Below are 15,914 nucleotides of genomic sequence, written 5' to 3' on the forward strand. Positions count from 1 at the left end.
AATCCCCAGACCCAGATGGTTTCACTGGAGAATGCTTATCAAATATTTAAATAATTAACATCAATTTTACAAAATTTCTTCCGGAAAAGAGAAGAGGGAAGGGACACTTCTGAACTCATTTTATGAGGCTGCTATTACTCCAACACCAAAAGCAGACAAAAATGGTACAAAATTAGAAAATTACAATGACCAATATCTCTCATGAACATAGACACAATAATCTTCAACAACATATTAGCAAGCTAAATCCAATAATGTGTAAAAAGAATTATATACTATGACCATAGTGGGATTTATTTCAGGTATGCAAAACTGGGTTAAATATTTGAAAATTAATCAGTATAATTCATCATATCAACAAATTAAAAAGAAAAATTATATGATCATGTCAGATGATGCCACTTCCCCTCCACAGCATTTAACAGATCCAATACTTATTCATATATATATTTTCACCAAGATAGAAATAGAGGGGAAATACCCCAACATGATAAAGAAAGCCTACCCGAAATCTACAGCTAGCAACATATTTAATGGTGAAAGATGTAATGCCTTCTCCCTAAGATCAGGAACAAAGCAGGAATGTCCATTCACCCTAACAGCTCTTGTTCGACATAGTACTGGAAATTCTAGCCAGTGCAGTAAGGTAAGAAAAGGAAATAAAAGACATACCAGTTAGAAAAGAAGAAATAAAACCATCTCTATTTACAAATGACATGATTGTCTGTGTAGACCATCCCAAGGCATCTACCAAAACAAAAACAAAAAGGAAAAGGAAAAGGAAAAACAAACAAATAAAAAACAAAAAAGAAAACCTCTAAGAACTAATAAGTGAATTCAGCAAGGTTTCAAGACACAAGGTCAACATACCAAAACCAATCATGTTCCCATGTACTAGTTATAAACCAACCAAATTTTGGAAACCAAAATTTAAAATAAAATACCATTGCAATTTCTCCAGAGAAAATGAAATACCTAGGTGTACATTTAACAAAACACATGTAGGATCTGATTATTATGAAATTCTGATGAAAGAAATCAAAGAAGATCTAAATAAATGGAGAGACATACCTTGTAATGGATCACAAAACTTAATACACTGAAGATATCATTCCTTCTCAAATTGTTCTAGAACCTCCATGTAATTCCTATGAAAATCTCAGCAAAGTTATTCTAAAATTATATGGAAAGTCCCACAGCCATAAAATAGCTAAAGGAATCTTGACTAAGAAGAATAAAATGGAAGAAACCATTCTACATGATATTAAAGTTTAATATCATGTAATATATGTAGCTACAGTTATCAACATGGCGTAGTATTGGCAGAGGGATAGACAGACAGATCAGTGGAACAGAATAGAGAATTCAGAAGTAGACCCATGCAAATATGCTCAACTAATTTTTTTTAAAAAAGATTTATTTATTTCAGAGAGAGAGAGCACAACCTGGGGAGACAGGCAGAGGGAGAGGGAGAAGCAGACTCCTGCTGAGCAGGGAGCTAATGTGGGGCTCAATCCCAGGACCCTGAGATCAGGGCCTGAGCCAAAGGCAGACGTTTAACCAACTGAGCCACCCAGGCGCCACTATGCTCAACTAATTTTTGACAAAAATGCAGAAACAACTCAAAAAGGATAGCCTTTTAAGTAAATGGTATGGAGCAACTGAACATCCCCAGGCAAAAAATAAGTGAAACTTGACCCAAACCTCATACAGTATACAAAAGTTAACTGCAAAATGTATGCCTGGGTGGCTCAGTCTGTTAAGCATCCAACTCTTGATTTCAGCTCAAGTCATGACCTCAGAGTTGTGAAATCAAGCCCCGGGTAGGGGCTCCGCACTGGGTGTGTGGAGCGTGCTTGGGATTCTCTCTCTCGCTCCCTCTCCCTCTGCTCCTCCCTCCCCTCTCTCCCTCTCTCTAAAAAAAAAATAATAAGAATAAATGAAATTTTTAAAAATTAACTGCAAAAGAGTCACAGACTTAAAAATACAACATAAAACTACTTTTAAAAAAATAGGAAAAAAATTTGGGGGACCTAGGGCTATGCAAAGAGTTGTTAGAATTGCCATCCAAAGCATGAACCATAAACAAAACAAAACAAAATGGATAAATTGGATTTCTTCAAGCTCAAAAGATTTTGCTCTGAGAAATTACTGATATATTGCTGGCGAGAGTGTGAAATGATATAGCCTGTCTGGAAAACAGTTTGTCAATTGTTTTTTTAAGATTGATTTATTTGAGAGAGAAAGAGAACGCATGCATGAGCAGGAGGGGCAGAGGGAGAGGGAAAGAGAGACAAGCAGACTCCCGACTGAACGCAGAGCCCAAGGCGGCGCTCAATCTCACAAGCATGAGAACATGACCTGAGCCATAATCAAGAGTCAAGTGCTTAACTGACTGTGCCACCCAGGTGCCCCAGTTTGTCAATTTCTTAAAAACCTAAACACCTAATTACCATACCAGCCAGAGATTAGACTCTTGGATCATTTATTCTAGAGGAATGGGAATTTATGTTGACATGGAAACTTGTACATGAATGTTCATAGCAGCTTTATTTGTAAGAGTCCCAAACTGGAATCAGTCCAGCTGTCTTTAACAGATGAACAGTTTTAACAGACTTCAGCAGACTTCAGTACATTCAGGCTGTGGAATACTACTCAGCAATACAAGCAACAAATTACTGAAACATAGACATTGAATAAATATACAGGGCATTATTCTGAGTGAAAAAAATTACAAATTCCAATTCCGAAGGTTACATACTGTAACAATTCCACTGATATAACACTTCTGAAATGACAACATTTTAGAAACAGAAGACAGTTAATAGCTACCATGGGGGCCAGAGGGAAGTAGTATGCTTACAAAAAGGCAACATGACGGGCGCCTGGCTGGCTTAGCTGGTAAAGCATGTGACTTTTGATCTTGGGGGTCATGAGTTCAAGCTCCATGTTGGGGGTAGAGTTTACTTAATTTTTTTAAAAAGGCACGCCTGGGTGGCTCAGTCAGTTAAGTGTCTGCCTTGGGCTCAGGTCATGATCCCAGGGTCCTGGGATTGAGCCCCATGTTGGGCTCCCTGCTCAGTAGGGACTATGCTTCACCCTCTCCTTCTCCCTCTGCCCCTTCCTCTGCTCATGCTCTCTCTGTCTAATAAATAAATAAATAAATAAAATCTTTAATTTTTTTTTAAAGGCAACATGAGAGATAATTGCCTAAGAACTATTCACTATCTTGAGTGTGGTGGTGGATACAGAAACCTATGCATGTGATAAAATTATATGGACCTAAACACACATATACACATAAATGAATACAAGTAAAACTGGCTGGGGAGATCTGAATTAGATCAGTGGATTGTATCAATATCAATTTCCTGATTTTGATATTATACATATGATTTTACAAATGTTGCTACTTAGGGAAAACTGGGTAAAATGTACATGAGTTCTCTGTATTGTTTCTTACAACTGCACTGGAATCTATAATTACTCAATAAACATTTCAATTAAATTTTTATTTGGAAGAGAAACTGCACAATAATAGGCTTCCAAAAATACAATGCACACAAACAAATGAACACCAAAGGAGATAATATCATACCAGATATCAAGAAGTAATATAAAACTACAATAATTAAACAGAGAGCTATTAGTACAGGAAGTCAATTGCACATTATAGAGAATCCATAAACAGAATCAGGTATACTTGAGAAATTAGTATATTATGAAGGGAATTCTTCATATTATTGGGGAAAAGGAAAGGCTAAGGGATGGAAAAATTTACTATTAATTTGGAAAAACAATTGGTCCCTACATCACATTACACATAAAATAAATTCAAGACGTAGATGGATTAAAATCAACATGTAAAGAACAAAGCTATTTAACAGGTGCTGGGTGGAATATAGGAGGATTTTAAAAATATATAATTTTTTAAGGTAGGAAAGGGATTTGGGGGAAAGACAAAAACAACAGAAAATGGAAAAACTAATTTTAAGGAATTATTTGCATACAATGAATATATCAAAACAATTTATTTCACTAAACTAAATGAGCTAGGACCACAGTTTGTAAAACTCCATGGCTAGTTAATCTGTTAATTTGTGATACCTACAAAAACAGTCAAATTGCCCAGGTAAACTGATGAATTTGCCTTCAAGGACATGTGATTCTACTGTGACATATGACTTGCTGGGTCTGACAATACCCAGCTTAGAGAGAGCTCTGTTCTGGTTACACAGCCCCTTGATGAACCATGTCAGTAGCCTGCCTGGAGCTGCTTTTTTAAGACAGCATAGTCTTTCTCCAGAAACCTGGAGGTCTGTGCCGTAATTCTCCTATTGGGGTTTGTCAGAAAAATCCTCTCAGCACTCTTATTTACTGCAGATACCTCTAGCATGTGGGATATGCTGGGTCACTTGTTCAAAGGGAGTGTTGCTTATACAGGTCTGAATCCATCACAGATCCCTCCCTTGCTCCAAGGGCTTCTGAGTTACCCCATAAACAGGTTGGAAGAGTGTTCCTAAGTGAGACATAGGCTATCTCCAAAATCTGTGCGGTGCTTTTATGTGCATGGAAGGAATTGCAAGAACTTCTACATCTTTGAGGGTATGTTCCGGAAATCCTCAAACCATTAGATATCTAAAATTTTTACTGATGCAACAACCCCTCAAGTCTTTTGTAGGATTGATTTCCATCCTCTGCAGTGTATGTGTCTGGCATTCAGAGTACTTGCCACGTCCTGTTCATCTGGTCCAATGAACCTGATGTTATTAACGTGGCGGACCAGGTGATATTTGGCAGTGTCCAATTAAGATTCCTGCAAACTATATTATGACAAAGAACGGGAGATAAATACAACTCTGGGCAAAATCATGAATGCCTTTTTCTGTCTGTTCCAATTCCTAACATTATGTTTTCATTTTTGTCTCTTTTATCCATAATTAGGCTTGCCAGAGTTAATTAAACTTCAAGTATCAGCTTTGTTTTCATCTCTTTTTGAGTAGTTTTTCTTTTTAATTATTTTCATTTTCATGAATTCTTTCTTCCTGTTCTAGTTAGTTTTATTTTGGTTTTGTTTTTTCTATGTGTTGAGTTGCATGTTTAGTTTATTTTTAGCCCTTTTTTAAAAAAAATAAACACTTTTGAGTTACTCATTTTTTTTTTAAGATTTTATTTATTTATTTGAGAGAGAGAGTGAGAGAGAGAGAGAGCACAAGAGGGGGGAGCAGGAGAGGGAGAAGCAGACTCCCTGCCGAGCAGGGAGCCCGATGCAGGACTCGATCCCGGGACTCCGGGATCATGACCTAAGCCGAAGGCAGTCGCTTAACCAACTGAGTCACCCAGGCGCCCGAGTTACTCATTTTCTATTGAATACAGCTTGAGTTGTGTCCCATAGGTTTTTGACAAAAAGTATTCTCATTGTCATTACTTTCTAGGTAATTTGCCACTTCCATTTTCTTTATCTTTGCTTCAGGCATGGCTTAAGAGAGTTTTTAATACTGTCTTTAAATGGAAGGAGAAATACATGTTCTTGGGAATATTGAAACAGCATAAAAATATACATTGTAACAAGCAAGCCTGTCTCAGCACAGACCCCTCAGTCCTCTTTCCAGAGATAACTAATCTTAATCAGATTCTGGTGTTTCCTTCTAGTAATATGAATATATTGTACAAATATATGTTTTGAAAAGTGTTCCTTAACTGGTGCAGCCACTGTGGAAAAAAGTATGGAGGTTCCTCAAAAATTTAAAAATAGAACTACCCTATGATCCAGCAGTCCTACTACTGGGTATTTACCCAGAGAATACAAAAACAGTCATTCAAAGGGAGACATGCACCCCTGTTTATTGCAGCATTATTTACGATAGCCAAGATATGGAAGCAACCCAAGTATCCATCAGTGGATGAAGGGATAAAGAAAGATGTGGTGTGACTATACAGTGGACTATTACTCAGCCATAAGAAAGAATGAAATCTTGCCATTTGCAAGACATGGATGGAGCTAGAGAGTATAATGCTAGGCAAAATAAGTCAGTCAGGGAAAGACAAATACCGTATGATTTCACTCATACGTGGAATTTAAGAAACAAACAAGCAAAGGGAGAAAAAAGAGAGAGAGACAGAGACAGAGACAGAGACACCAAGAAACAGACTCTTAATTATAGAGAAGAAATTGATGGTTACCAGACGGGAGGTGGGGGGGGATGGGTGAAATAGGTGATGGGGATTAAGGAGGGCACTTGTCATGATGAGCACCAGGTGATGTAGGGAATTGTTGAATCACTATATTGTACACCTGAAACTAATAGAACCCTGTATGCTAACTGGAATTAAAAACTTTAAAATAATTTAAAAATCAAAATCAAAAAACATTTAACTCCTAGTTTGATTCGTTAGGAGGCTTCCCAAGTCCATGGGTATGGTATGGTAGATTTGAGGAGCCCAGGGCTTGTTCTTTTCTGGTCTTGAAACTAACTCTTCACACTGCCTGCTTTTGGCTGTCAACGTTGTTTCTATCCTCCAATCTGAGAGAGGGCCATAGAATAGACTCAGCGTGGCTTTCTAAATTTGTGGATTTCTGATATTAGATTTATTTTGCTGTGGAAGCCTAACTGTGCTGTCCCAGCCTCTTGATCTCAAGTCTAGAGATGAGAATCAACCACCTCCTTGAATTTATCTGTTCAGCCTCTTTAAATGACAGCATCACTCTTGGTGGAGAGGGATTCTATGTTTGTATCCTGTAGTGGCGCCAAGAGGTATTTGCAATTTTGGAACCCAGACGCTCCATCTGTCTTCCTTTGCCAAATTACCACAAATAAACAATCATTCTACAAGTCAAATTTACACTTACCTTGCAAAGATGGCCTCAAGGGAGATTCTCCAGTAGCCTCTGCTCCATCTAGATTGTCAAACTTAAACACCTGCTGTGGTAGGCAGCACCGGTAGTTCCTAATGATCTCCACGTCCTATTATTCACATTGTTGTGCAATCCCCTTCACTCGTGAGAGAGAGAGAGAGAGGGAGAGAGGTGGGGGGGAGAGAGAGAAAGGGAAAGGTGAAGCTGATTCCAACATTGAAGAGACCCATGTGGCGAAGAACGGCGGACAACTGCTAGCCAACGGCTAGCAAGGAACTAAAGCCCTTGGTCCAACAGCCTGCATAGCACTGAGACCTGCTAACTACCTCAGTGAACTAGAAAGTGGATCTTGAGTCACGCCTTGCTATGACTGCAGCCTCCAGAAGGCCCAGTGCTGGAGAACCCAGCTAAGCTGTGCTCAGATTCCCGACCCACAGAACTGGCCTAAATAAATGTTGTTGCAAGCCACTAGGTACTAGGGTGATTTGTTACGCAGCAATAGATAGTGAATAGACCTGCGTTTTAGAAATTTCTTGTAAAATCCATGGTGATTACTGGAAGTTCTTTCTTTGGGTAATCAGGCTGGAAAAGAGTTATCTGTCCACCCAAATCCAAATCATCCTGTTTCCATCAGCCCATGCTTTCTGAAAATATGATTCAGGCAGGTTTTGGAGATAGAAAAACAAATAATGATAAATGTCATCAGGTGGAGGATAGAACTTAATCAAAATATCACCACTGCAGGCCAATTAGATAGCTAAAACAAAAAGTACCAACAATACCAACTCCTAAAGAACTGAAGGTCAAGACCAGCTTGATCTCTCAGACTTGGCTGTGGGTTGTACAATGGTGTAAGTGCTCTAGAAAACATCTTTACAGTTTCTTACCAAGTGAAATACACATGTCCCTCATTACCTGGTGATCACACTCATGGGTATTTATTCTAGAGAGATGGTAACTTTGTTTATACAAAACCCTATACATGAATGTTCATAGTAACTTTATATGTAATAACCCAAACCTAGTGTATTAGCCACGGTCTTCCAGAGAAACAAAACCAAATCTTTATTTTAAGGGATTAGCTCACCCAGTTTTGGAGGCTGGCAAGTCCAAAATCTACAAGGTGGGCAGGGAGAAGCAGAGTCAATGCAATGTGAAGGCTGTCTGCTGGCAGAATTCTCTCTTCCTGGGGGAAGTCAGTCCTTTGTTCTATTCAGGCCTTCATCTAATTGGATGAGTGCCCCTCCTCTAACCCATTATGGAAGGCAATCTGCTTTACCCACAGTCCACTGATTTCAATATTAATTTCATCCCAAAACACCCTCATAGAAAAATCCAGAATGTTTGACCACAAATCTGGCACCATGGACCAGCCAACTTAACACATAAAATTAACTATCACAAGTCCACCCCTTGTCAATTCACACACACACACACACCAAAGTAGGGAGGAAATACTCAAGATAATTATAATCCTTGTTTCTGTGAGTAGTCACGTGGCCATAGCTGGTATTTATGAATACCTTCTTCCACTATCCATTCTGTATTCTCTTTGTCCTCATCAAACACTTCAGTTGGTTGTCATTCTTTACATGGTGGGAGATCTAAACCTTTATTCCTGAAGGGTTTGGACATTGGTAGTGCTAGCTGGTTTGGATTTTCCATTGACTTTTTTTCTTTCTTTCTTTTTTAATACTACAAAAGATGATTATTTTTTTAACGTACCTAAATTCAGTTAGTTAACATACAGTGTATCATCAGTTTCTAATGTAGAGTTCAGTTATTCATCCATTGCATATAATACCCAGTGCTCATTATATCACACCACAGGGCATAGTAATATTAAGAGATGCCCTATGGGGTCTCCCGTGGAGTAGTAGTGCAATTTCCCCTTGGTAGTCAAAATCAAACACCCCAACCGGTACAATAACCATCTTCTTGGTCTGGTGGTTCAGAGGCAAATGGAACTGCAGGTGGCCGGGTGGGTCTCAACTTCCAATTCAATGGAAACATTCCTGTGTCTCCTAGTGGAAGCATTCTTCCCTTTGGTGCTAAGACCTCTAGGCTAGCAAAGTATAAGGTCGTGGGGATAGGAAGGAAAAATTTTGCTAGTGAGTCACTAGGAGTAAGATTCCTGGACCCATTGATTCCTGGACCTGGGAATCCTGGCTATGGATAAACACCATATGCTGGATGCTAATTCAGAGCATATATAGCCTCCTCAAGAATCTTGCCTCAGCCCTACAAGGTACAAGGCCTAGGTTGCCCTGTAACTGAGTCTTTAAAAGCCATTCCACCATGCGAACTAGCTGTTTCATGATGGTGGGGAATGCAGTAAGACCAGTGAATTCCATGAGCATGGGCCCATTGACCCACTTCATTTGCTATGAAGTGAGTTCCTTGATTAGAAGCAATGCTGTATGGAATACCATGATGTTGGATAAGACATTCTGGAAGTCCACAGATGGTAGTTTGGGCAGAAGCATTGCTTGCAGGGAAGGCAAGTCCATATCCAGAGTGAGTGCCTATCCCAGTAGAAACAAAATACTCTTTTCTATGGTGGAAACACATGCAATCAGCCCGCCACCCGATAGCTAGCTGATCACCCCAGGAAACTGTGCCATATCAGGGACTCAGTGTTGGGTCTCTGCTGCTTGAAGACTGGACACTCAGTAGTGGCTGTAGCCAGGTTAGCCTTGGTGAGTGGATGTTCATGTTGCCGAACCCATGCATAACCTCCATACCTGCCACCATCCACAAAACAGTTCATTCTATTCACTTGGTTATTAAAATCCTCCTCTGCTGAGGTCACCCTTTGGTAAGCATTCACATAGGACACAAAAATCACCTTTTCCACCCAGAGAGGTCTATCCACATATCTCTTCCCCAGACTTCCTTCTCACCCTATTCTAAACATGTTCCTTCCAAGTCCCTGACTATTCAGCCCATGAATCACTGCATCATCACATGTATCTGTTGATGGGCAAATGAATAAACCAGCTGTGGTACATGAATGTACCACTGGGATGCTACTCAGCAATAAAATAAACTATTGATACACACAACGTAGATGGATTTCAAGGGCATTATGCTAAGTGTAAAGAGCCAATCTCAAAAGGCTATATGCTCTATGCTTCCATTTATATAACATTCTCAAAGTGACAAAATTATAGTGATGAAGAACAAATAAGTAGTTGTAGGCCCTAAGGTTGGAAGGAGGATATGAGTACTAAGGAGCAACACAAGGAATATTCTATGTCAATGGAAAAGCTCTGTATCCTAATTGTGGTGATGGTTATATCATCTACATGTGTGACAATATTTCATAAAACTATATCCCAAAAAATGAATGTAAAAACTTGTGAAATTTTCATCCACAAATATGTTGTGAGTGCTTTAAGTAGATTCAGGTGGTAAAAGGTATATTTCTCCAGTGTCTAGAGTGGGGTGGGACACAAGCCAAGGGAAGTCTCTAGTACTTCTCTTCTAATAGCCCTGGGTCCCTCGTGCCAGACTTAGCATTAACAAAGAGGGACATTTTCTCTATTATAAACTATGAGTACAAAGATGCAGGAGGGCACCTTCTTTTTACTTATTCTCAATGATGATATCCTAGTAGAAAGGAAGACTGAGTGGAAAAAGTGCTGCAGTCAAAATTGTGGTATTGTGGACCATGTGTGTTGGTTTAAGAAGAAAGAAGAAAATTGAGGATTGGACTGTGGAGAGGAAATCCTTATAGTACCCACCATTCCCTCGTGAATAGGGAAAACCATCAAATACACGTTTGCATGTTTAAGAATCAAAAAGCAAGAGGCTTTTAAAAAAACTGAGTATAATTAACATACCAGTGTTATGCTAATTTCAAGTGTACAATATAATGATTCAACAATTCTATATGCTACTCAGTGCTTATCACTCTTAATCCCCTTTATCTATTTCACTCATGCTCCCTACCCACCTCCCCTCTGGCAACCACCAGTTTGTTTTTAAGAGTCTGTTTTTTGTGTCTTTTTTTCTGTATTTGTTCACTGTTTCATTTTCTTAAGTTCCACATAGGAGTAAAATCATATGGTATTTGTTTCTCTGCCTGACTTATTTCACTTAGCATTATATTAGGTCCATCCATGTTGTTGCAAATGGCAAGATCTTGTTCTTTTTTATAGCTGAGTAATATTCCATTATATATAATAATTATATAATATATAATAAATAATACTATAATGGTACACAAATGCTATATATATAATAGTTAGATGCACAGGTGTATAAGAATTAAAGATAGTGGGGCCCCTGGGTGGCTCAGTCAGTTAAGTGGCTGCCTTTGGCTCAGGTCATGATCCCAGGGTCCTGGGATCGAGCCCCGTGTCGGGCTCCCTGCTCCACGGGAAGCCTGCTTCTCCCTCTCCCACTCCCCCTACTTGTGTTCCCTCTCTCGCTGTCTCTCTCTGTCAAATAAATAAATAAAATCTTAAAAAAAAAAAAAAGAATTAAAGATAGCAACCCTTGTGACCATTTATTTCATGACTCTTTCTGAACCCAGAAAATAAAGGGCTCTCTCAAAATGTTTCCTGGTACTCACCCTTCTTTTTGGTTTTAAATTATTTGTGACTATAAATTTCTTATAGAAATTTTCATTTCGGACCATCTATCTCTTAAGGATGATTTACTTGCAGAATCCCGCAAAATTTTGAGGATTAAGTTAGTATTTTCTTGGTTCTTTATTGTGTTCCATTGACCTATGTGTCTATTCCTCTGCCAACACCACACACTCTTGATTGGTGTATCTATATAATAAATACAGAGTGACTGGAGTTGGTAGAGTGATTTCTCCCACTTTATTCTTCCTTAAAGATCTTTAGCTACTCTCATTCCTTTGCCTTTCCATAAAATTTTTAGGAGAATCTTGTCTCTATTTTCAAAATATCTTGCTGTGATGTAGGTAGGAATTGTATTAAACCTGTCTATCAATTTGGAGACAACTGTCATCTTTGCTATATTGAGTATCCCAATCCATGCTCTCAGTGTATCTCCCTACTTATTTAATCTTCTTTCATCAGAGTTTGTAGTTTCAGTATACAAGGTCTTATACATGCTTTGTTAGATTTACACCTAAGTAATTCTTATTTTTTGAGCAAAGGTGAACTGTATTGTAAATTATGGTTTCCACACAAGTATTACTAGTTCACTAATGTATAGAAATACAATTAATTTTTGTATGTTGGTCTTGTATCTTGAAAAGTCACTTATTAATAATCTAGGAGGTGTACGTATGTATGTATTTAAGAGATAGCTTTACTTCTTCCTTTCTAACCTATATGCCTTTTATTTCCTTTTCTTGCCTTACTATGCTGGCTAGGATTTTCAACATTATGTTGAATAAGAGTGGTGAGAGTAGACATCCTTGCCTTGTTCCTGATCTTAGGGGGAAGTGTTCAATCTTCCATTATTAAGTATAATGTGAGCTGTAGGCTTTTTGTGATTGTTCTCATCAAATTGAGGAAGTTCTTAATTATCTGAGTTGTTTTTTTTTCTCACGCATGTGTGTTGAATTTTTTCAAATGTTTTTCTGAAATTTTATGATCATGTGGTATTTCTCCTTTAGCCTGTTTACATGTCTTACATTGGTTTTTGAATATGGAATCAGCCTTGATTTTGTATCTTCGGACCAATGTCCCTCATAAGTATCAATAAAGCAATTCTAAACAGAATTTTAGAAAACTGCATTAGTTTTCTATTGCTGCAGTCACCAATTACCACAAACTTAGCAACTCAAAAAGGCAAAAATGTATTCTCTTACAGTCATGGATGTGCAAAATCAGTTTCACTAGGCTAAAGCGAAGGTGTCAACAAAGCTGTTTTTTTCCCTGGAGGCTCTGTGGGGGAGAATCCATCTTCTTGCCTTTTCCGGTGTCCAGGGACTGCTTACAGTCTTTGGCTCCTGGCCCCTTTCCTCTACACTGAAAGCTGTTGGGGTAGCACCGTCACATTTCTCTGTCCCTCTGCTTCTGTGGTAACACTGATCTCTTCTGACTGACTCTCTTGCCTCCTTCTTGGAAGACATCAGGCCCAAACAGAGAATCCGGGATAATCTTCCCACTCAAGATCCTTAATTTAATCACATTACAAAGTCCTTTTTTGCCATAAAAGGTAACAAATTCACAGGTTTCAGGAATTAGGAGGTAGACATCTTTGGAGGCCATGTTTCAGCCTACCATGTTTTCTTTCTTTTCACTGTCCTTATTTGGTTTTGGTATCAGAGTAATACTGTGCAGTCACATTTTTATCTTTGTAACAAAATTCTGCTGTGATGAGATAGTACATTTCAAATTTTATGATTTTTTTCCTACCATCGTCTTCTTCTGAGTTGGGAATACTGTTATGAGTATTCATAATATTTGGTAATGTCAATAGACAGGGCATTCCTTTAGCACAGGTCTAATGTCTTTGTATAATTAGCACAATGCTTTGCCGTCTAGTTCAACAGCAAGATAGTCCACATTCCACTGTGCCCTAAAAAGTATGGTATTGGAAGGTCATTTTTCTCTTATTCTGACATGATGGGTATGCACTGGTATTTTTTTTTTTTTTTAAAGCACAGTAGTGCAATATTTGTGGCATTTGAAATGCTGTCAAGTTATAACTGTGTCATTGTGACTTGTACCTTGCCAAAAGGAGTGCCAAGTGACCCCAGCACCACATATGGTCTGGGCCACATACTCACCTGCACTACTGTAGCTTGAAAGCAGCCATAAACAATACATAAATAAATGAGCATCACTGTGTTCCAATAAAATTTTATTGATGGACACTAAAATTTGAATTTCATATAACTTTCACATGCTACAAAATATATTCTTTTTGTTTTAAACCATTTGATAATGTAAAAATTATTCCTAGCTTGTGGGCCACACAAAAACAGGCAGCAGTCCAGATTTGGCTTGTGGGCCATAATTTGCCAACCACTGCCTTAACCTCAGGGGACCTATATCCTAAAAGGGGCTGGGGGGGAGAAATTAACAAGAAGATAAATAAGTGGACAGGTAAAATAGATAATTTTCTGTGATAAAGGAAATAAAGGAAATTAAATAGTAGGATGGCCAGGGGATGTGTCTCTGGGAACAGGTAAGGTGATCCTGAATGATGAGAAAAGTCATGATGAGCCAGTCATGAGATAAGCTGAGTACAGAGTATTCTAGAAAAAAGAATAGCAAGAGTAAAGCTGGAGGCAGGCAGAAGTCTGGTGAATTAGAGGAACCTTTTCCAAAAAGGTCACATGTGGCAGGAACATAGTAAGAGGTGAAATGGGGGTGAGAATATGTGGAAATCTAAAAAAGATGACATCATTGTTAAGAATTTAACTTTCAATTTAAGAAATTAACTTTAATTAGTTGACCACAGTAGAAGTTATGCTAGATCCAATTTTACACACTGGGCTTGTGGTCCCTTGCTAATTTAGAGGAGCACACCAAGTCTTGTGAATTTAAAAAAAGAAAGGGAGAAAAGGAGAAAATGTTTTTATTTTTGCCACATAGTTCTAGGAAAATACAGTATCTCCTATATTGTCCAGTATACTGAGAACAGATATAATTGGACCAATTTATTTCATTAAATGCTCATCCTTAAGATAATGATGCTTCACATTTTATATTTGTTTACAATACAAATGTGCTCTTCATTGGATGATTTAAGGCCTTTTATAGCAGTTTTACATCAACAGTCTAGTTTCTTTATAAAACTTATAACATTAAACCCTCAGTTTACCCCTTTTTCTTCTTATATTCAGACCAATTTGTGTGGCCAAGCTTGTTCTAATTTCTTCGAGTGCACTGGAAGGAAAATCATTTTTAAGTTTGCATTGATTTGTGGCAATATTTGTATTCAACAATCAAATGCTACACTATTTCCTTTTAAATGGCTATGTACTTAATTAGTTTCACTTGTTCAGCAAATAATTAGTTTCAGAGACTTCTTATTTTGGTATCAAACCTGACTATTGATAGTTGGAGCAGATACTGTATCAGGATGGTAATGCACGTTTTCCAGTCACATCGCACAAAAAGTTTTCACTTTTGGAAAAAAAGTTCTTCTTCGTAATATCATCTAATATCTTTCATAATTGTGAAATATCCTTCAACTAGTTTCTTTCTTTCATTTATTTTCTCCAGTACTGCTTCTAGTAAATAGGAGGCAAAAGGAAGCTGGAAGAGAAACACAGAAAAAAAGATGATCAAAACTCTATATTTTCTCTAGCTCAGAAACATACACTAAATATCATTAAACCATTAGAACTCAGCCACCTGCAACTTTGCACCCATCATGGTACCCTACTGGGTATCTTTTCAGCTGATCTTACTGGATAGTGGCAGTAATTTTGTCTTTTAGAATAAAAATGATAAAAGAGCAGAAGTAAAATGAAAAAAGATAAACGCCTTATTGAACAATTCATGGTTTACTGACCATGTTAATGATGTAATCTGCAATACAAGAAGCTAAGCCATTTGTCTTCAATCAGCTGATCAATAGCAGGTTACGGCCATCTCCAGGGCCCACAGGCCCACAGAAGTCGTACTGTATGCTCATCACTCATCAAAGAATGAGAGAGAACTATCAATATACTTGCCTGTGTTGGAGCCAAACACCTCGAGAGTTGTGGGGTAAAATTTCAGAGGGGAAAAAATGGCAAAAGTATACCCATTGATTAAGTTGTTATAGAAAAGTTTGTTCGGCATATCAAAGTGTAATACACATGTTGCAAACTGCTGAGTTTATGAAATGTAGAGTACATTTTTAAATTTCATAATTTATATAACTTTTCTGGTAAAATTTCATTGTTCCCTCTGCTTCCCTGGGCTTCCTGGAGAACTCCAACTCGTACAATGCGTGTGTGCGCTGTAAGTAGGGGAAAATCTAAACTGTTCTCCGATTACTTGCACAGCTCCGCCAACTTGCTTCCATCTCCTGTCCAGCTCTCTAGTCTCACAGAAGAGGTTTCTATAATTAAGAAGTTCATTACGTCACTTCTTGGAGTTGTCCTTTGGATTCGCCAGGGAAAGACTAT

General features: G+C 38.1%; 1 protein-coding gene across 1 annotated transcript in view; it reads right to left on the bottom strand.

Annotated features, from left to right (window-relative positions):
- Window positions 1-14,761: 14,761 nt before the first annotated feature.
- CNTLN (centlein) overlaps window positions 14,762-15,914 on the bottom strand; it is a 262,849-nt gene continuing 261,696 nt past the window's right edge. Inside the window, exon 24 of the mRNA XM_034987908.1 lies at window positions 14,762-15,054. Coding sequence (XP_034843799.1) covers window positions 14,953-15,054 — 102 coding nt within the window. The 3' untranslated portion in view covers window positions 14,762-14,952. The remainder of the gene's footprint in view (window positions 15,055-15,914) is intronic.

Source organism: Mirounga leonina, unplaced genomic scaffold, assembly GCF_011800145.1.
Source record: "Mirounga leonina isolate KUSES-001 unplaced genomic scaffold, KU_Mleo_1.0 Mir_447, whole genome shotgun sequence".
NCBI lineage: Eukaryota > Metazoa > Chordata > Mammalia > Carnivora > Phocidae > Mirounga > Mirounga leonina.